Source organism: Anoplophora glabripennis, unplaced genomic scaffold (genome assembly GCF_000390285.2).
Source record: "Anoplophora glabripennis isolate ALB-LARVAE unplaced genomic scaffold, Agla_2.0 scaffold5, whole genome shotgun sequence".
NCBI lineage: Eukaryota > Metazoa > Arthropoda > Insecta > Coleoptera > Cerambycidae > Anoplophora > Anoplophora glabripennis.
In genome coordinates this window covers 379,995-401,204 of record NW_019416525.1, presented here as the reverse complement: position 1 = coordinate 401,204, position 21,210 = coordinate 379,995, and the positions used below count along the sequence as shown (strand labels likewise).

Genomic DNA, 21,210 nt, shown 5'->3' with positions numbered 1-21,210 from the left:
AAATTTAAATATTCGATTTTTGGTTTTATAAATGGCTAAAATTGACTTGAAAGTTATACCAAAACTAAACTAAATAAGCTTTTTAAATCGTAAAATTAACCTAATAATAATAATTGACCTAGCGGTCTCAAAAAATAAAAAAGTTATAGGATAATTTATTGTATAGGATAATTATTATATTTTTAATTTACATAAATTTAAGAGCAATAAAAGTATATTAATTTCTTTTTTATTTAATTTTTAAATAATAAGTTTTTCGTTATTTTCGACAAATTCTGGAGTTGAAATAAGCGTTTCATCATCAATTTCGCATGGAACATTCTGACATTCATTTGAAATAATTAAAATCCAAACAACTATTTTCGATTTTCCATCCATGTGTCAATGGATCTAGAGTTACAGTTTCACTATTTGTAGACTGTTTTTTTACTCGCTTTAGACCTTGAATAAAATAATTGACCTATACCAAAAAAATATATCTTAAAGTAGAAGATCTGCCGATTACTATGCTTTTTTTTAATTAAACTTTGTTCAGTAGTTTTTGAGAAAAAAATTCCGAAAGTTTGTCGATTTCGTCAGTTGTCACATTAAATTGTAAACCTATCTCGGAATAGAAGCATTTTTCGAATTTTTATCAAAAAACAAAAAGTGTTTATTTTAGTTCATTTTACATTAAAATACTATTTTCAAAGCCATTCGGCGATTAATTTTTTTACAACTTTTTTGTATATAACAATTGACTGACCACGCCGAAAAATATAAAAAATATATGTAAATTATCAGAAAAATACACATTATAAAATAAAAAAAAAAAATTCATGCTGTAGGTTTTTGTTTTAAAAATTTAGTCGGTTACCTTCATTTAGAAGCATCTTTTTAGAGGTGAACTGCTCGCCTATAATAATTCAATAATCCTACAACATACTAAGGTCTACACATAACCGATTCACATCATCAACTTGTCAAGGCTAAGTCAAAACGCCAATTTAGATTTAAGAAACTGAAACCAGGATCAACTTTACTATTACAGTGTTCCTCGAGGAATACCCCGTCTATAAATTAATTTTATGTCAAAACCTGTTCTCCGTCCGATTGAACTTTTCAACGTTGAAAGGCCGCAAATAGGCTAAAGCACCCAATTAGGTTTTTTTGTTTATTATATGGACTTACGGGTTTTTCCTGGCCTCAACTGCTGCGCGGTGAGGGTGTTAATAGAGAACAGTAGGCCGTGGTGGTTGTAACTCATGGTATAACCAGGCAGGTGTCCCGCGTAGCAGAGGGAAGTAAACTTCTCCTCTTTGACCTTCCACTTGCCTTGGGGTTTGTCGGACACGATATGGGCCGACACGAAGTAAAAGTGGTTGAGGGTTTCGGATAAGGCGTCTTCGGTGTGTCCCATGATCTCCTGTAACAGGATAAACAGCGTAGCATTCGCGGTTTGGCATTTGTTTTTCCTTTTTTTGGTAAACCTACGAACTGGTAAACTTAAGTGACGCGTATTTTTTATTTGGCCTCATTTTTTCAAATTTATGGTCAGGCAGAAACTGTTCTAATTTTAATAATAAATTTTTATTTTTTCTTTATTTTATTTTTCTCACAAGTGACACAATTTCATTAACTACAAAAAAAAAACAGAACCATGCGACAAATAAATAGGTAACTAATTATAATAAATTAGAAAAAATTAACGATAATATATTTTTACACATCTGATGTAAATGACTAAATTCCTAACTATAGCGGTTTTTTAAATATTATGCTATAAGCGTCGTATTCAACTAAAATTAGATCTTATTTAATAACTAGATCGTATTTAATATTCGCTCCCAGAAAATTACATACACGCTTTGTGTGTCATCTTATGCATTACGAAAAATACATAGTCAAAATGACCAAAATACACAAAAACACTATAAATAAATTTCAGCTACGTTGAACTTTTAAATGTATATCTAAATATAAAATAGTATGTGCAATATTAAGCTAAATTGAATTTATTTCTCGATTTTCTGGTTGAAAGTTTAAGATTATGTAAAATGCTTAATAAATAGGAAAATACAATACTAAATAGCAATACAGACATCCTCTGTTTCAATTTATAAAAGTTCTGAATCGCGCGTATAAATTGAAATGTCTCCAAAATGCAACCCATTGCAAATGATTGTATCTGCAATGAGAAACAAATCGCCACTGACAAGTGAAAGTTCTTTTACGCAGTAGAAAACATCATCATAGACAAAAAACAGCTTAATTATAAAAAAAAATTCTAGTACCTATTTAATTTATTTTACCTTTTCTCTCGGATTACGACCTTTTCGTTATTGTTCTTGTTTGTATAGCTATGCAAATCCGCCAAACTGTTATCAGCAATCAATAGCTTACAACACAACGATATCATTTCGATAAAAAATATTAATAGGTTACCTTGAACAACCTTTTAGGCAATAATTATAATAGTACCTACTGAGAAAAAATAAAGTGCTAGAACTATGATTTATTTCAAAGGTCCGATATTTGTAAATAAGTAGGCATGTAATTTAGAATAGCTGTCACCGAAAAAAGCAAGTAACTAACTTACACAGTAACGATTGCAGAGTATGGGCAACATTGTTTTAGCAATTTGCTGTCAAGGGTAAGGACAAACTTATAAGTATGTAATTATAACAAACTGAAAAAATAACTACCTTGACTTTATGGCAATAACTTTTTTATTACACATATATTTGGTTCGACTTTAAAAACGGATATGAGACACCAAAATTTCCTTGTCACCGGAAATATGCATGTAGGAAAGATATAAAAGTAGTTTTTTAGCTAATCTTTATGTTCACCTTGAAAACAAAAATTGCAAATGCCGTTATACTCTCATCGAATACGATTTCGGAAAAACATTGTGCCGCGAGGTTTTTCGCTGTGGCAAAGTACCAAAAAACAGTCTCTGACAATGTTATTTTTTGTTTACAAATTGCTCAACGAAAGTTAAATTTCCAGAACCGGACCTCAATTTACTACTGGCTGTCACATCACATAAGTTTAAGCATAACCTACTTGACATTACAAGGTCCCCATAAAACGAATTCCAGAAACCCTACAACCTGTATAATCCAATTTTCCTATGGCTGAGTAAGTGAATGCAACAATTATAACCAACTGCTAGTGTGGCATAACTCGTATGCTTTTACATATCGATTGTCATGCGATATAGATAATATTATGTTAAATTTCTGCGACGTGTTGCTCGTTAAACTGTTTATTAACATATTTATGGTTTTTAAATAGTTGCTAACGCAAATTTATGAGTGTATTCCAGTTATTCCCAATGTATATGTCAGGCTTCCCTGTACATACGAGGGTACTCAAAATAATAGGCTTGTTTCTGCAGTAAATTTCTGATAATTTGTAAAATGTTTTTATTAGGTACTCAGGCGCGTTTTGGACTATTTGTTAAAGGTTGTGTATTTTGCGCTGAGTAAATGGTTGTTTCGTTTGACATTTTGTAAAGAAACACGAAGTTTTGTAGTTTATACTTTAACCTAACTGAATAGAATTAAGTTATTACGAGTCTAAAAAAATCGTGCTTACTACGACAGCAAAAAAATATACATATTTAGGGCTTACCTGTCCATTTTCGCTTATGCAAATGGACGAACATCCGTATGGCAGTTTTTTGTTCTCCTTCTTCAGGGGCTGAAGAATTACATTGTCCAAATGTAAGAGGAATATCTGGAGATTGAATCAAAATGAAGCAAAAGAAGAAAATGCTTTAGCACATTTATTTTCTACCTTGTAGAAAGGTACGTTGGCGCCGTCAGCTGTTCCTTCCATTTCTTCAACATATTGGGGGTAGTTAGCCCTCAAACAGCTCAGGGTATCTTCGTAGACCTTTCTACCTTCAGCGGATTCGTAAGCTGGTATGTACTCGTCATTCAGGCACTTGTAACTGTTCAGGAAATTTTGGATGAGGCTGGAAAAAGTCCTTCCCTAAAATTGGAAATTACAGTAATCCTAACCTGATTATGCTAAGGGAGAAAACATTATTTAATATGGAAGGGAATGCCTCCAGCAACCAAAAAGCAGAAAACTGATTATTGAATGAATTGTCCAAATTACTTCTTCATTTGCACAGCATAGATATTTTATATTGTGAAAACACAAATATGGATATACATAGGTATTTTCTAGTATTTTTGTTGTTCTAAAAACGTGAAAACAAAGTAACCTTTATGTTTCGACACCTTGATTTGCCATAATAAAACTTGCTGAATGCAATTTACACCTAATACAGACTAGACCAAACCAAATACCTACTTTTCAGGCAGCAGACCTTCAATAAACAGCTTGCATTTGCTTTTCGCATTTAATCAGGATGAAAGCCTGGGTGCGCTCTGTAAACTAACGCCAATTAATTAATAGTGACAATATCGTTAGCATAATTTGTTTGTTAATGTCGATAAGCAAATAAGTTGTTTCCTTAAGACACAGGTCGGCGTTTTTTCTAAGGAATTCACTAATTTCGCAAGCAACAAACCAATTATTAATTCATTAGTCGCTAGACTCACGTGAATGTAGTAAGTTTTTTGCTTTTTCTAAGCGTCATATCTTTGTTAGATTTAAAGTTAATAACGTTGAATATTGTAGCTTGAAAAAAAAATGACCCTTTTATTAAGACTTGTCTTCTTACTTCCTAAGAAAATGGAACTATAAACATAAAGAGACTATTGCTATTTTATTGGAGTTATTTTCTGTCTGTAATGAAAGGTTCCTAGGAAAGTGGTCGTTGTTGTTTTCGTTCTAATTTTATGTTATGAAGTACTCACAGCCCTATGCTAGGAAAAACTAATCAATATTTTCGTCAAGGTGACGAAGCAATCGATAGAAAACCAGCCAACGCATTGGAAAAATCATATTCCTGTTAAATGGAACACTTTTCGGATTCAATTCGACAAAGTTCCAAGTAAAACTTGCTTCGTGTTTGTTGGAAATTTGATTATAGAGATGAGACTGGAAAAATCGTTATGACTTACTAAAATTAGTACCTATATTTTTGTTATTACTATTATTTAGTACGATTGAAAAATATTAAAAATATCTAAGCTGAAACATATGCTGACTAAAATTAAATATTTAACGCATTGTTAATCATTGCCTTCAGAATTAAAGTGTTTTAAATGTTTTCCTAGAATTGAATATAATACATTTAAAACTAAAATTAAAATCGATGGCATCGTGATAATAGAATTTTTTATTTATTTCTAGATTTTACCAGTTCTTTTAAAATTGCTAAATTATAGACACTGTCAAGCAACACATTACAGACATTAAATTGCTAATATAAATATTTATCAATTTGTAAAATAGGATCTAATAATTATGCAAATATAAAAGTCAATTTACTAGTCGGATTTGTTTGGAAAATCTAATCTAGGGAATTCTGAAAACGTGATTTCAAATATTGATGAGTTACGTCTGTAGTATCCAACATTTTACCAATAAAATTAAAATTTCCGAAGCTTACAGTCGATGACTTAAGGCAATTAAAGTCTCCTAATTAATTATATTTACACGAACTTTGTTATACGGGGTTTCTTAAGGTTTAATTAATTTGTTTTTAGTTATCGAATTTTATCTGTATCTGTGCAATTTATGCACAAAATAATAAACAAATCTCTTAAGTCAAGTTTTGACGTATGACTTTAAATATTCAGTAAAATAAATAGTTTTTTTCTTTTTGTATAATAAGGAACGATAACAGTATACTTAGGATTAAAATAATAAGTAAATAACCTTAAAGACTGGTGTGACCTATTTTATAAATATTAAACAACAAAACTAATGATGTCGAAGGTCTTTTAGAAGGATGAAATGTATAATCATATTGTATAATGTTTAAAGTCATAAAAAATAGTAAAATCATAGCGAAAATATTAATGTTACCTTGATTTACTTTAAATTGTTGAATTTACTTTACGATCTACACTACATTTTTATCACAAATCAGTAACAGCAGTTAAAAAAACAGTATAATGAAGTGAAAAACCTATTTTTTCATAGAAAAAATCCGATTTAAAAACTGATGATTCGACAGATAAAATGAATGAAATAAATCCGGAATGGATAATTTTTCATTTTCAATAAAACAATATTCGTATTTATTCAAAATGTACGATTAAATACGTTTATGCAAATTTCCACATACGTAATACGTAAACAAAATAAGGTGTACTTACAGAAGCTGATAAATGGAAAAGTAATTTATAAATTATTATGGCAAACCTTTACATACAAAGTAATTCCGTAAACCATTTGCCAACAGATTTTAGATTTGTTTGAGAATTTAGTACAATGTCAGACAAAACTGATTAGATTATATTTCAAACCTAAAACAATTAAATGACCTTAGATAAACGTATGTGACCTTTTTTGTAGATTTTAAATAGTCTCATAAAGTTAATATTTTACTTATTTACTCAAAACAAAGAAATATACAGCCCTGTATTATAAACGTCTTAACAACGAGTACGTTATCTTTACAGTTTCAATTTTCATGTACTGAAAATACAATTATTGCCCATTTCTGCCGAGTTTATAATAACTCAGATGTAAATAATTAGTATTATTAAAAATAATTATATAAACTGTTATATAAACATTAATTATAACATTTGCGTGAATATTTTTAAAATGTCGACCAATCTACAGCGTTTTAAATATTCTATTGCCAGATTTTTTTAACTGAGTAGAGTTGTGCAATTTAGATTCAAAAAGATGACCTATTGGACTATTTACGTTGTTTTGGCCATCCCTGTAAACGTGTGATCATCTGAAAGGTTCTTCCAACACCGGAACCAGTTACCTACTCATCAAAAAATACGAGGAATTCTTATAACAGATAAAAAGTAACTGAAATACACGCCTACAATTAAAATGGAAGAGGACTGAAACCGGATTACCTGTAGATGATATAATACCTAATGCACATCTTTGTATTAGAAAATTCATTGAAAACTTGCGGTTAAACAGATCAGTGATCACATTCACATACGTAGGTGCTATTGTCTATTGTGTATCCTGTCGAGTAAATAAATTAGGATAAGGTTTAAAATAAACGCCTCTTTTCGTCGACGTAGTTTTGTATTGTTAGCAAATATCCTTTCTGTATGTAGGTACATCATTTATAATATTTTTTGTAAATCCTCAACTGTTTCATTACTGCAGAGGGTGTCGGAGTTAGCAAAAGACAGAGGTCTTAAAATAAAACGGTTACAGCAAACACATTCCAGGTATGGCACGTGCTATTTGTGATAATCTTTGGAGTGGCTTGATTTTTATATTATATATTAAAAGCAATAAATAAGTATGTATGCCAGCAATGCTGGTGTGGGTTCTCTAGGGAAAAGGCGTATAGTAACGAAGCAATTTTTTTGCAAATAACTCATGCAGGACAACGCATTTTTTACATTGTTGTAGACTAAGTCACCGTAAGTGGTATTATCGCTTTGAGTAAAAATTTGCTATTAGCGTATATATTTCAGTACTGTATCGCGGATACTACCGTACTACAATCTACAAAATAAGTGAATTACTGAAGAACTAGGGATAATAACTAATGATTAATCAATCATCGCACACATCATGTACCATTAACTTTCATTTAACTACAAGGAAACAAAATAAATACACAAACACCAGAAACAATAAGAAAAACACTAGAAGATGCATGCTAAATAAAATAAAATTCTCTTTGATAAATTTTCTACATTGCAAGTTGATTCGTTTTGTTTTTTAATGAAGACAAAGTGAAAAGATATGGGTAGTCGTTAATTCTAGTTACACTCATTCTGTTCTATCAAAGAACTATGTTCTTAGATATTCTTCATTTACAGAATCCGGAATCAATTATAAAAATAGAAATATTTATTTCTCTTCGCCGCAAATAAAAAAATTATAAATAGAACACCGTCAAATAACATAACGTGAACGTAATTGTTTCTGTTATTTTATTATTAGTTCACAGTGTAATATGCATAAAGGTACTAAAAATAAAGTAGTTGATTGTGAATGAGTTGCGTGCAATTAAAGATGTGAACGGAAATATTAAAAATGGCATGCACGTGTCAGGTAACTGATTCAGATTTTATTTTTAAAAAGCGTATTAAATGTTTATTAAATACCTAAAAGGTAAAATAAATTAATATTTTTTTCAGTTCTACATATAATTTCAATAGTTTTACTAAAACTACCTTCATTGTAGAAGGAAACATTAAGTAAGGATTAACGAGAAAGTGTTTCCTCTTAATTCAAAATCTACTGTGATACAATACACTTCCTTGGGAGAGAGAGATTTAATTATAATATACAAATGATTTCTTCGAGACTTGGTTCTTTATAAAACATTTTTCTTAGACGTTTCGCTTTTGCTCAGCAGCTTTTTCAATATTTATTATTTTATACCAGAATGTAATTGTGGAAGACCTAACTTTCTCTTTATTATAAATATTTCTTTTTGTGATATGACTATTAGCTTTGCTCTCGGCTCATTAATTTAGAGAGCAAAATGGAGAGAGTTCGAAGGAAAACCAAAATATTAGAAACTCTGTATTCTAATTATTATTGTTGATGCCACTAATTTAGGGATAATGTTTAATAGTAAGCACTACAGGATGCCTATAAGAATACATATGAACTTGTATGGTTTAAAGCTTCGTTATCGAGATACAGGGTGTTACAGTTAAAAAAAACTTTTTTTTAAATATCGCAAAAACTGCTTGGCCGATTTTGATAAAACTTGTAACGTTTTTAGTAATAAGTAAGAGGCTTAATTTGATGTAATTAAATTTCAATTATCTATCGCAGGTATTTTAAAGAAAAATTTGATGCACGCCGCTTTTTATAAGTTTGGCATTTTTTTCCGTATTTTTATTTTATTATTTCATTTTATTAACGAAATTAAATTTATTTTGCCAGGAGCGCGCGGATAAATGAATTTTATTTTTTTCTTAAAAATGCAAGATACAAAAAAAACGTAATTTTATTAATTTAATATCAAGCTCATAAAAAAGCAATGGCGTGCTCAAATTTTTCTTTAAAATATCTAGTTATGATGAAAAATATATAAAAAGGTGCCAAGTTTTATAAGAATCGGCCAAGTAATTTTTGAAATATTTGAAAATAAAGGTTTTATTAACTTTATCTTGAAAAAAAAAGCTTTAAAACATTTTTACGAGTTCTATTGCATATTATGTAAAGTCTAATACGAGTTTGTTAAAACAGAAAATCCCTTAGAAAATTGATTTCCATTAAAATTTAAAAACTTCAAGTCATGTGTCAAAGATACTATGATACTATGTTGTGTAAAGAAAAAATACAAATATGTATATCAGTTTCAAAGATTTTTTTCTGTGCAGTAATAATGCAATAAATAAATATTCAGTTAATTAGTCTGTTGCGATGTATAAATATAATTCAACTGTAGATAACAATCGAGTAATTATTGCAAATGATATTCAAGATTTTTTACTCCAAGCAAATTCAATACATTTCAATTCATTCAGCATAAACGTTTACTGACTTTGCTAGGCAACTAACTTTTCGCAAAAAAATATAAAAATTGGGCTATAAAAGTACTTCTTTATGTAAGTACGAGTTTTTTCAATTAATTATCTTATAACTTTTGTTATCGCAAACCCGATAAATATGCTGCCAAAACTTTTATATCTGTCTGTTTGTACACAAAGACTGCATATGTTTTAAGTGTAACAACCTATTTTTCTACCTATTCCAAAATAATATTTCAATAATTTTTGCCATACTTACTTTTGCTCCCGTTACTTTTCGGTTCATAAAAAACATAGCCGCGTGCGATTTAATTGATCGAAATACAATTAAAGAAAAAATTATGAAATCTAAGACATACCACATCGAATCCCACTTCATAGTGAGTGCCCCTGGTGTAAATAATCGGGATGCATTGCCTGCGTCCGATGCTTTCAGTAACGGGCATTTTCAGTTTCAGGCACTTCAGCGACCGTAGTTCGAATGAGGCGTCGCGCACGAATCGCACGATGTCCGACTAGACGCCTCCAGTCTCTCTACTTATGAATTAGAGATAATCCCCACTTTTTCTATGATTACACTCTCAGCTGTCGGGAAATCATAGTATTTTACGAGAAATATTAGAGACACGTTTTTCGTACAGACAGATCTGACGATCCTAAACGCGAATCCAAGCCAACAACAAAATTGGATTATATGCCCAAGCGGTCCCGGATTGAACACAAATTCTCGTTTATCAAAAAAAGTATTCATATAACAATGCCTGACTCATTAGATATTGTCAAAGCATTTTCGTAACGCGATGTCAATATTTTGGACAGGCCGTAATATTGTTTATAAAATAATGTCAACAATTAAACCCTCTTGTATGTATATTTAATGTAACAATAGAAAGATCAATACATGCACACACATAAGTTACATCCAGAAAAAAAGGTTTTTTTTGTCAAAAGAAATCTCACTGCAAATTGAACAAAACTGAAAAAAATATATTACACTAAACAAGATAAATTAACATAATACCGTGACCCAACTTAGATTCCTGCATTATATATAAGGTTATTCTTTATTAAGCTTTTAATTGCACTGTGAGAAATCGTGAGAGGCAGATGGGGGCATTTTGTGAATTGTTAATTTTCCTAAAAGGAATGTTAAACAAGTAGGTGCTTCTAACAAGTCAATATTATACCAAAATTATAAAATTATGTCTATAAGCAAAATACTTACAAAAAAAATTAAGCTGAACTGGTTTATATTCTGTGAATATACGTAAAATATACATTCCAAACGTAGATGCGAAATTGATTCTGCCATAGATGTACGCAAAATATAAATTATATTTTTGATCAACGTTGTATCAACGTTTATTTTCATCGAGAGAAGCTATACAGTCTTACATTATAAAAAAAATAACTCAAAAAAGATATGTCACAAAGTATTACAGCTAGCGCCCTCAAGCTGACGTTCTATGCACTATGACACCGAATCAACGCTGTGAAATAATAGACAATCGCCTTGTCGAATTTTGAATATAAAAATAGGTTGAGTATGGAAAAAAATTAGTTTGGATAACCAATACTTTTATATAAGACGTGTTCATAATTATTGTAATTCATTAGAGACCTTGTATTACTAAACCAAAATAGCCACTGTTTGAGCGCAGAAGAAGAATAAGAGGATCCTATAGGGTATTTAAAATTTCGTTTTCGTTAGGATGTCACCACTGAAACGCAACAAGTTGTTTGGCTTTTAAAAACACCAAAATCCGTTAATTAACCTAACAATATTTATTATATTAATCAATTATAAATACAACATCCGCATTAAAAATTGAACCAAGACAGATATAAAAAAAAGCAGGTTTTTGCGAGAAAAATGGTTAAAAGAAAATCAATCCCAAAAAAGGCACCACAATCGCCAGGCAAGAGAAGAAAGACCCAAACCCAAATGTATCAAATAGGCACTAAAAATTTTAAAGTTAACTCGACCACCCTAAGGTCCATAAAAAAGTTACAAACTACCACAACGTTGTGTATTCCAAGACTGCCCTTTTCGAGGTTGATTAGGGAGATTATAATGGATTTGTATAGAATCGATCATAGGATAGAAAGACAAGCATTGGTGGCCCTTCAGGAAGCCGCGGAGATGTACTTGACTTACCTTTTCGAGGACGCTAATCGCTGTGCACACCACGCCAGAAGAGTCACTCTCTTACCCAAAGACATGCGTTTAGTGTTAGAAATAAAAGGATGCAGCGATCCTGGCTACAATTATTAATTGATTTGACGACTGTGTAAGGATTATTGTAAATTATTTTTTGTTTTTACCAGTAGCTTAATGTTTTATATATTCTTTTTGATTTTATAATAGTGTTCAACACTACAAATTGTACCTCATCAATATAAATTTGTTAGAACGATTCAATTATTGTAATAATAAAGTTGTAATATAATTAGGTTCGTATCTGTTGCTCTTAAAGTTGAAATTCACCCCACTTCTGAGCCAATAGTGGCATTAATTTTTTTTTTTAGATCAGACGAAACCCCCCAACCTAAAAAAATAAAAACGACGCAATGGCTTAGCTAAGATTTATATTAATCCATTATATAGGCTTTACAAAATTATCAACCGTTATAAAATACCGTACAACCGTCACCTATGTCGCCTCTTTCCTTTTTTTAAGGGCGAGCCGTAAGCTTCTCCTCAGTGGTGTCGAGCTCGTGTAACTAGATTTATCCATTTCCAACCAGCTGTTGCTGTCTTCTAACGTGTCCTGGTTCCTGAAGAACCACTTGCCCACCATCCCATCCCACTGAAAGGATTACAACAAATATTAGGCACAAATGTGGTCTCTATAGAACCACTTTACTACCAACCCATCCCACTGAAATTATAACAAAAATTAAACGTCTTCGATAGAGGGTGAACCAGTTCCGGGAACTGGGCACGGCGCGTCTCGATTTATAAGCATACCGGCCGTTAACGTATTAAGAAAGAACGATACGTAATCACTCGTTTTTTAACAGCCGGTACACCTTCAAACTGGGACGCCCCGTGTATATACAAACCGACGAGTGCACGAAGACGAAACGTAACAAATAACACCAACATCACAAACAAACGTCTTTTTCTGATACGTACCGAAGAGCTTAAAATTTCATTCCTTGTGGGGTGCCATGCGACGTCCCTGACGCAGGCGACGTGTCCGTTTATATCCCCCTTAATTTTACCGGTTAGGGAATCGTACACTGAAAAAAAATAATTTCAGCAAAAGTATGTCAAAATATCAACTATACGTTTACCTATAACCCTCCCCATGCCGCACCCCGTGTAGATATACCTCTGGCCAGTGGTCTCCGCGGGAGAAAACCTGCACCTGACCAGAGTTTTTATCACGACGTGGCCTCTGTACGTCATAACTGAAGTGTCCCCTTCCAGTTTAGACCTCGATGAATATACTGAAACAGGTCGATTATAAATGAAATACGACTCGCGAAAAAATTTACAAATTCAAAGTTAATTTCCCGCGAATGGAATTTACGATATCCAATAATTTTAAATACTGCTTGTCGCGCTGAGACAGATAAACAGACATTTGCGATTAGAGATGGATTGTATTAAGATTGTGTTCCGCATAAAGCTGAGATGCTTGTACAGAGTTTTGATCACATTCCCCGTAAATTATAATGTCTACAAGTTGATTCTGTGTAATACATACGTACATTATCTACTAAATTAATGTCAGTGCGCTAAAAACTTGATACAAAACTTCCAAAAACACCCTTATAATAGTGGTGTAAGTATGGATCTTTGCAAAACTCCCTAGTTCTATAAAGAACTCTGCAAAGTGGCATTAGTTCACTATTAACTTCCTAAATTTTAAAGTGTTTTAATGTGAAAACGAGAAAATTAGAAGTGGCAAGTTTTTTTCACTTAGAAAGCGAATCTTTATCTGTCGAAAGCTTTTTTTGACGTCTAACACTAACAACGCTCTTCCATCATTCAGTTTAGGTGTTTGAGTTAGAGAACTGAAATTGTAACGAATTAATCGTTTTTCTTTGAATTAGAAGTAATGAAGAGGAATTTTGTTTTCAATTGCGTTAAGTATAATTTTTTCTGGAAATTTAAAAAACCAGATTTGCTGTCCACAAGAAAATCATCTCTGAAATTGACACTAATTTTTCATACGCACCGATTTTCATTTTCAAACTTGGTGAGTAAACTCATTTCACCCTCCTTTACAAAAGTTACATATCCATAATGTGTGTGTTTGTTTTTAGGGGGTGAAAACTACCCCTTCTTGCAAAAAACGTAAAAACCATACATTTAAATGTTACATCAATAGAATAAGCATACGTTTATGTTTTGAATAATAATTTTTGATTTGTAGCAATAATTCAACCCTTAAAATCCACCCTTTATAAGGAAAAAAAACAAAAATTAATTTTCATGGCTCTGAAATGTTTTGACAGAGCAATAATGAAAAATTGAATATTTTTTACTGTTTATGAAATATATATATGATTATTGCAACATTTGAACCACCCTTATTGCAGAAAACTCTTCATTTTCGAGATTCTTAGGTTTTAAGGGCTCAAAGAAGGGCCGCCTTCTTACACGAAAATGCAAATTAAAAAACGTAATCTCAGTTAATTTTTGCTCTACAGAAAAATTGAAAGGGAGCGAAAATATTATAAAAAAAGACCTTTAATTTTGAATACTTGCATTTTTCACGTATCTTGTTCAATTTTTGAGTTATTTCGAAAAAAACATGTTTTTAAATAAAAAAAAAAATTTTACCTTTTTTTTTAAATTTATGCATTCTAAACCGTTCAAACTTGCAGAGCCTATTATTAGTACCTAAATAAAGTCAACTGTACATGGATTACGCTTAGTTTCTATTTTTATGGTTCAGCCATAGATTTTATTGTCGATTTTTTCTCCGAAAAAATGAGATGACAATTTTAATTTCATCATAACTCAGCGAGTGTTTGAGCTACAAAATTTTTTCAAAAAGCATTTTAAAGGCCTTTCCAAGCACTTTTAAAAAGGTTATATTCATTTTCTTCGAAAAATTAGTTCTTTCGCCATTATTTTATGGTAAATGGTTCGATTTTACTTTCCGAAAAATAAACAATCACTTTTAGAGAGCGATAACTCGGTTATTATTACATCTACAGTAATCAACAAAAAATGATTCGATTCGTTATTTCAAAAGCTTTATTTTTCCTTTATATGGGTTTTTCGATAAAACGCAAGGTTTTCGAGTTATATACCAAAAATGGTTGAAAAACATGCACTTTTTCGATGAAAATTCAACATATATAACTCGGAAAATATTAATTTTTGGAAAAAGTTTATAGAGCATTTTTTGCTTAGAATTCATCATCGGCACTATGTAACTTTCGTTTTCTACTTACTGTTAAAATTTCACGTCAATCGGTGCATATGTCAAGAATTCGAACATAAAAACCGTCATATACTGAGCTATATCCTGACCTTCATCAGTGACGACAAATAGGGATACGTAACGAAATTAATTTGGTAAAAACTCACGTTTTCTAGGCACCTCCTGCCACCTATAGTCCCAGGTCTGGTCGTGAACCGCCTTCAGCGATTTCTCTGCCGCCTTCTCCCCCGAAAACACCCTCACGTCCCACAATTTAATGCTCTGATCTTTGCTGTTCGATATCAAATGCCTACCGTCGCCCCTCGAATCAATGAACGTGATGCCGTCCATGTGCCCAGCTAAAATGCCGACGGACTTCGGCTGACTCTCGTCCAAAGTTCTTCTGTCCCACACTTTGATGAGACCATCATCTCCACCGCTATAAATAATATGGGACGAGTCATCAGCAAAAACTACACTATTTACATCGTATTCATGGGCTGGAATCTAGAGACATAACGCGAAATCGTGAAGTACTTCCTAGTCGAGCGACGCTGGCCGTTGACGTGTCCCGAATATGCATTTTCGAGTTTCAGCTCAATCGTTACCGCCTAGATTACAAAGCCCCACTGCTGTGATGGTCGTTTTACCGGCACAAATTTAAATACAAGCAAAAAACAACATTCATTAAGTCACTCGCTGGCTTTGTATTACAAGTGGTAACAGCTCAATGCATATTCAGACACCAACAGCTGCACTTCCTTACCTTCAACGTGCTACCGTGTCTCTGAAGATCGTATATATACAGGCACCCGTCGTTCGCCCCGCCTAACAACTCCTTGCCGTCCGACGAGAAAACTACGGAAAAGACACAGAATCGACGGCCGGTGTTCAAAAGGCTCAGGGGCTCTTGATGTTCCGAGTCATCGTTAACGGAACACAAGTGTACTGAAAGAAAAAATTGGTAGCGTGGTACTTCTCGTCAAAGGAAAAACTTACACGACGAGGACCATGTAGAGTATACAAAATGCTGCCTGTCCGGGCTAAACGCCACGTCTATGATGCTCCACCCAACGTCTCTGGCTCGAAACGACTTAAATAACCTATAAGATCCGTCTCCTGAATTGTGCAATCTTATATAACGATCTGAAAATATAAGTAAAACTCAGTAGTAACTAAGTTTTAAAAGGAAGCAACTACGGGTTTCTTACTTACCCTGGGACGCTGTAATGAAACAGTTACCATCCTTGGAAAAAATGCCACAAAATACTTTTCCAATACAATCGCCTAACACAGACATCTCATTCGGTAAATATCTATTAAATATTTTACATTTATTCCCTCGAGAAAAATTATTATTTGTATACATTCCTCTCTGAAAAACAAAATCGATTATTCTTCAAACTATCTCACTCAAACGATTATAAAAAAAAAAAACTTAATTCTCAACTTTGGTCTCCATTAAAAAAATACAAAACTTAAAAATGTTTAAAGAACCGTTCCCAGGACAAATTTAACTAAAAGTAACAAATCAATGTAACACAATAATTATCATCAGTCCCCGAGTGCTAACAACAACAAATAATTCCATACCTCTCTGTTTTGCAGCATGTTCGTAATATTTTTTTCCTTAGATATGTATTTCCTTTGCAAATCTATCAGGCCAGCAGCTTGTTTCGTTATGAAAGAGAACTCACTGGACTAAAAGAAGAAAGAAATTGAAACTACCATACCAAGCGAGTCAACAATAATTACTTACATCAAGAGTAGTTGTGTTAGGTCTGTGAGTTATTTTTGGCATAGGAGGACTGTAATAGCTGTCATAATCGTTTGTTATAATATGAACTTGGCCACTGAAAAAAATATGTTCATAGAAAGAATTGTTAACGGTAAGATGTATTTCATGATATTCTACTACACATTTTCATGACTCAAATAAAGTTCCTGTCAATTTCTGACTTTAATTAAAAAGTAGTGTTTTATTAGATTTTTGTTTTATTAACGTGATAGGTATGTTGATAAAATGGATGCGTATTTAAAAGTTGAATAAGATAAAATAAATTTAGATTTCAATCATATCAATATCCTTAATATTTTTTACAAACTATTTATCCGGTATTTTAAAACAACAAATTTAAAAATAATATATAAGACAATTCGTTGATATCGTTTTCAAAAATTGCTAATCTGCAAGTCATTCATCCTTTACACCATATTACACAAATTTCTTATCTCAAGTTGGTAAGTAATCAAAACATAAAACTGGATATTTTCTCTCATTATTAAAATCACTTATCATCAGGATAAAAAACATCGATTATACTTCATTAATGTTGCAAAAATTAAAGAAGGCCCTTATCAAACAATTTCATATTTAGAACATTGTTTCCTCTTTCATGCTGGAAGGGATAGCGGCAAACTTCCAGTCCCAATTGTCTTTCAACATATGAATTTTAATTAAGAGGTATACCCTCACCTGTTTACCAAACTTTGTAAAAAATGTGCATAATTATGTGGCAAACCCTGTTCAGAGTCGGAATCAGATCCAGAATCTGAATGGGATATGCTCGAGTCTTCATCAGCCATCCTTCTGGAGTTGTACGAGCCCATAGGGTTCGGGAGTCGTCTTGATGATTACAATTCAACGTTAATTATTCATCTAAGCGACTGTTTATCATAACTACAAACACATATCTTACAACCGAATATCACAGACAAGAGCAAAGATTAAGATATTAAGACAAACTTTTGTGGGAAATTGACAGTTCTATTTATGCAACCACAAATTTTTACAAAACAAAAACCATCTGATTTACGTCAGTGGTGGGAAGGCACGGAGTCAAAAGAATTACTAAACGAGATAAAGGAAAAAAACATAAGATGTGGATCGTAAATCTGGCCCATAATATATTGCTCATGGAGTTATTAATTTCGATGTGGTTTAATACATTTTGACTTTATAAAATCAATTCAAAATTTGTAAAAATATTATTGGTTAGGCTATTTTTGGCGAAGCTACCTTTTCGAATTGTAAGATATTATCAGTAATGTTATGACGTCTTTCAATGTTTCTGTACATAATACTCTTTCTTATTGTAATTCTTCAAAGATAATTTTAATACTTAAGAGTCTATATCTATGTCTGGTTCAACTAGTTTAATTCCATTTATTTTATGTACCTACCTAATTACTTATCAGTAGTTACTTTACTTTGGTCAATGAGAAGGGAAATTTAGTTTTATAGGTTTTTTTACGTGTCGTACCGTTGGGCCGGTTTGTTGACGTGTATCTATTTGGTTAGAACCACATTATTGGTATTGAAAGGTATTGAAACAGAGTTGAAATAACGACTATACTTTTTTATTAAATAATACTTCAAACTAAAACATGACTCCGAAAATCAATGTCAAAGAAAGGTTTACCGATGGCGAAATTGATCTCAGTATGTCAGATTTGGAAGAGGTTCCAGTTAAAGATATTGTAAGTTTGTCGACATATTTTTTATTGTATTTAATTTTGCCTTTTTTTAGGCACTGCTGAAAAAAGCGTATGGTTTGGATTTATCAAATAACCGGTTAACATTCCTCCCAGTAAGTATTATTAAATAAAATTATAATCTAAAAATATATTTTATTAAAATAACATGGTATTATAGTAGGTATCCACAAAATCGAAAAATAGGTATATAATTTATTTTAGTTTAAACCATAACCATATGAATAGTAAATTTTATTAAAAAATCTTGACAAACAAAAATTTAGTCATAAATTAGAAATGTTTACAAACTATTATAACCAACTTTTAGCTTGAAATATTGCTATCCTCATTTTCCTTGCCTTTTTCTTCTTGCTTTCCGCTTTTCTCAGGTAATTGCTCATCCTCTATTTTATTGCTATCTTTCTCCCGTATCTCACTTTTTTCAACTATTTCGTCTGTATTTTTGCTGCTATACCCAGCATCTTCTTCATTTGAACCTATCTCTGCATCCCCATTCTTTGAGGAGCCAGCATCAGAAATAAAAAAATTTGTGATTGGCTTCTGCCATGATGGTGCCTCACAGTGTGGTATTGGTGGGAGACGGTTACTTCCTAAAACGATAGCATTCTTGTTAAAAAAAAAGTTAGATGTTAGGTAAAGTATCTTTACCACTAGATTTCCCACTTGGGGTAGATGTGGATCGGCTGCCTCCACTACTAGTTCCACCACCTCCGCTTTTCTTGGATGACTTTCCAGCACTTACTAAAATAGTAATTTATTTTAGAAAATGAAATTTCTCTTTTTGTAAAAATACTAGGAAAATTGAAGTAGTTGTTTGAGGTTATGTTTGAATTGTAAATTATATATTTCAGATATTATGAACTTACTTCTAATTCCCCCTGATGTTCTGACCATTGCTAGGATTTAATTTTTGCAAATTTCTGATCTAAAATTGCTATTAATGTAAAAATCGATTGTTACACGTGTGTACTTTTTTGCACATTCTTTGAATCATTTGGCAAATTGGCGGCATATTAGCACTTTCTTTTCTTCCTCTTCTCTACTAGTAATGCCAACATTAACATTACCAACTATAAATTGCGAATTTTGATTTGGATAAAAATCTAAATCATTTTTTCTGGTTTCAGAAAAATTTTCCCACCTTAACACACATCACCAAATTAGATTTGAGCAAAAATGAACTCAAAGAACTCCCTGAGGACTTTGGGAATTTGACCAAACTGAAATATTTAGACTTGTATCAGAATCAACTTCAGCACTTGCCTCTAAGTTTCAGTAAATTAAAAGACTTAAAATTTCTGGATTTAAAAGATAATCCATTAGTCCCTACAGTGGCTAAAGTGGCTGGTCCCTGCCTTGATACAAAGCAGTGTCAGAGTTGTGCAAAGGACATAGTAAATTTTTTTGTGAAACTAGAAAAACAGGTGAACTCAGAGCTTGAAAGCCGAAATAAAACCAGGCAAAAACAGCTTGAGATAAATCAACAGAAGAAACAAGAGGAGAAAAAGCACAAGAAAAAGGAAAAGCAGAAGTTGAAGCAAGAAGCAGCGGTTACTAAGAAAAGTAATTCTGTCAAAGATAAATCGGTGAAAGAAAACAGCAAAAAAGCCAACATAGAAACTGGTAAACAGAAGGAAAGGCCCTCTTTTATAAAAAATGTTTTCATCGTACTTCTCTTGACAAGTATCATACTTTTTGTCTTGACTTCAATAAAAGTTGAAGTAACAAAGAATGTGGAACGACTGACTGTAGAGTTGTATGGTAGGGGTTTGGAAAAATTGCCTCCAAACATTAAGATCTACGGCACACAGGGTGGAAAATTTATTCATAAATTTCATGAAAAGACTGGCAATATAACGTTAAGTGCAATTAAGTTTATACATGATAATGTCATTTCTAAAGATAAACTTGATGGACTCTTTACGAATTTGATAACCTTATTTGAACATATTGTTAAGAAAATTAAAGATGTTTATAATAATGTGACATCAACTTAATACATTATATTTTGCATGTATTGTTTATTTTTATTTTTCCTTGTGATTTATATTTACCCCTTATTTACGAAACGAGCAGGGGTATATGAATTTTCGAAATAAGAAATAAGTGGACAAGAACATTAAAACGCGTATAATAGGCTGTTTTCGAACGCACTTAAAATCGATGTAAATGCACCCTAAGCCCTAAGTTAAGTATCTCTAACTTCACTTCAATCAAATGTGATTGACATTTGAATTTGACTTGTTTATGTTTATATTTTCAAATGATTAGTGATTAATACAAAGATGAGTTTCAGATATATTTACCATAAAGTATAGAATAAATGACTCAACTTTGATAATAAAAAGTTTCTGCTAACTAAAAATATATTTACTGGTACAGAAGTAAGTTTTTACTAAAAATATAACAAAAAAGGCTTTTTAAGAAACCTTCAAAGGGGCTTTCATGATTGATCAAGAGTTTAATTTAAATAAACTTCATTCCTACATATTATATTTACATACATAAATACTTTTGATAAGAACTTTTGCTGTTATACACTTTACGACCTTATAGGAAAAGAATTTTGTCAAAAAACTAGCTTGTGACATCAATGAGAATTGTAATAATCAATACTTTAGTAAGTATTGACACACTTACGAGGTTAATGTATCAGATAGTCAAATTTATATGCGTAGTCAGTTCCCTGATTAATTGCAAATATGTGAAGCAGACACTTTACATAAGTACTCTGTTTTTCATTGAAAGATAACCACGAGTGGCCTATTACA

The 21,210-nt window shown here is 31.8% G+C and overlaps 5 protein-coding genes across 6 annotated transcripts in view; 2 read left to right on the top strand and 3 right to left on the bottom strand.

Annotated features, from left to right (window-relative positions):
- The window catches only part of LOC108907346, a 12,753-nt gene extending 2,686 nt beyond the window's left edge, over positions 1 to 10,067 (bottom strand). Inside the window, exons 1-4 of the mRNA XM_018710988.1 lie at positions 9,914 to 10,067; positions 3,784 to 3,981; positions 3,619 to 3,723; positions 1,171 to 1,405 (exon numbers count right to left, since the gene is read on the bottom strand). Of these exons, the coding sequence (XP_018566504.1) occupies positions 1,171 to 1,405; positions 3,619 to 3,723; positions 3,784 to 3,981; positions 9,914 to 10,000 (625 nt within the window). The 5' untranslated portion in view covers positions 10,001 to 10,067. The remainder of the gene's footprint in view (positions 1 to 1,170; positions 1,406 to 3,618; positions 3,724 to 3,783; positions 3,982 to 9,913) is intronic.
- Positions 10,068 to 11,317: 1,250 nt separating this feature from the next.
- Positions 11,318 to 11,958, top strand: LOC108907395 (histone H3.3-like). Its single transcript, XM_018711057.2, has one exon. It carries the CDS (start codon positions 11,428 to 11,430, stop codon positions 11,827 to 11,829), a length of 402 nt encoding a protein of 133 aa, XP_018566573.1. The 5' UTR covers positions 11,318 to 11,427; the 3' UTR covers positions 11,830 to 11,958.
- Positions 11,959 to 12,126: 168 nt separating this feature from the next.
- LOC108907345 (DDB1- and CUL4-associated factor 11) lies at positions 12,127 to 17,747 on the bottom strand. 2 transcript variants are annotated; one of them, XM_018710986.2, is made up of 10 exons: positions 17,418 to 17,747; positions 16,701 to 16,794; positions 16,535 to 16,642; positions 16,157 to 16,316; positions 15,941 to 16,087; positions 15,708 to 15,889; positions 15,109 to 15,448; positions 12,855 to 13,010; positions 12,694 to 12,800; positions 12,127 to 12,364 (listed from the first exon to the last, which is right to left on the bottom strand). In XM_018710986.2, exons 1-10 carry the CDS (start codon positions 17,549 to 17,551, stop codon positions 12,209 to 12,211), a joined length of 1,584 nt encoding a protein of 527 aa, XP_018566502.1. In that variant the 5' UTR covers positions 17,552 to 17,747; the 3' UTR covers positions 12,127 to 12,208. The 2 variants fall into 2 exon arrangements, with proteins under 2 accessions (XP_018566502.1, XP_018566503.1); XM_018710987.1 differs by having other exon boundaries at positions 12,268 to 12,436.
- Positions 17,748 to 18,250: 503 nt separating this feature from the next.
- On the top strand, positions 18,251 to 20,456 carry LOC108907354 (leucine-rich repeat-containing protein 59). The gene is made up of 3 exons (XM_018711000.1): positions 18,251 to 18,421; positions 18,472 to 18,531; positions 19,567 to 20,456. Exons 1-3 carry the CDS (start codon positions 18,329 to 18,331, stop codon positions 20,434 to 20,436), a joined length of 1,023 nt encoding a protein of 340 aa, XP_018566516.1. The 5' UTR covers positions 18,251 to 18,328; the 3' UTR covers positions 20,437 to 20,456.
- LOC108907355 (PCNA-associated factor-like) lies at positions 18,636 to 19,486 on the bottom strand. The gene is made up of 3 exons (XM_018711001.1): positions 19,306 to 19,486; positions 19,088 to 19,180; positions 18,636 to 19,029 (listed from the first exon to the last, which is right to left on the bottom strand). Exons 1-3 carry the CDS (start codon positions 19,331 to 19,333, stop codon positions 18,743 to 18,745), a joined length of 408 nt encoding a protein of 135 aa, XP_018566517.1. The 5' UTR covers positions 19,334 to 19,486; the 3' UTR covers positions 18,636 to 18,742.
- Positions 20,457 to 21,210: the final 754 nt, after the last annotated feature.

Coding starts and splice junctions, on each gene's coding strand:
- LOC108907395 (XM_018711057.2), top strand. CDS start 11,428: ATGGTTAAAAGAAAATCAATCCCAAAAAAGGCACCACAATCGCCAGGC.
- LOC108907345 (XM_018710986.2), bottom strand. CDS start 17,551: ATGGGCTCGTACAACTCCAGAAGGATGGCTGATGAAGACTCGAGCATA. Junction 16,643..16,700: donor CTAACACAACTACTCTTGAT/GTAAGTAATTAT, acceptor TTCTTCTTTTAG/TCCAGTGAGTTCTCTTTCAT. Junction 12,801..12,854: donor CGGCATGGGGAGGGTTATAG/GTAAACGTATAG, acceptor ATTTTTTTTCAG/TGTACGATTCCCTAACCGGT.
- LOC108907354 (XM_018711000.1), top strand. CDS start 18,329: ATGACTCCGAAAATCAATGTCAAAGAAAGGTTTACCGATGGCGAAATT. Junction 18,422..18,471: donor AGGTTCCAGTTAAAGATATT/GTAAGTTTGTCG, acceptor GCCTTTTTTTAG/GCACTGCTGAAAAAAGCGTA. Junction 18,532..19,566: donor ACCGGTTAACATTCCTCCCA/GTAAGTATTATT, acceptor TTCTGGTTTCAG/AAAAATTTTCCCACCTTAAC.
- LOC108907355 (XM_018711001.1), bottom strand. CDS start 19,333: ATGGTCAGAACATCAGGGGGAATTAGAA. Junction 19,181..19,305: donor AACATCAGGGGGAATTAGAA/GTAAGTTCATAA, acceptor TTACTATTTTAG/TAAGTGCTGGAAAGTCATCC. Junction 19,030..19,087: donor CCCAAGTGGGAAATCTAGTG/GTAAAGATACTT, acceptor CTATCGTTTTAG/GAAGTAACCGTCTCCCACCA.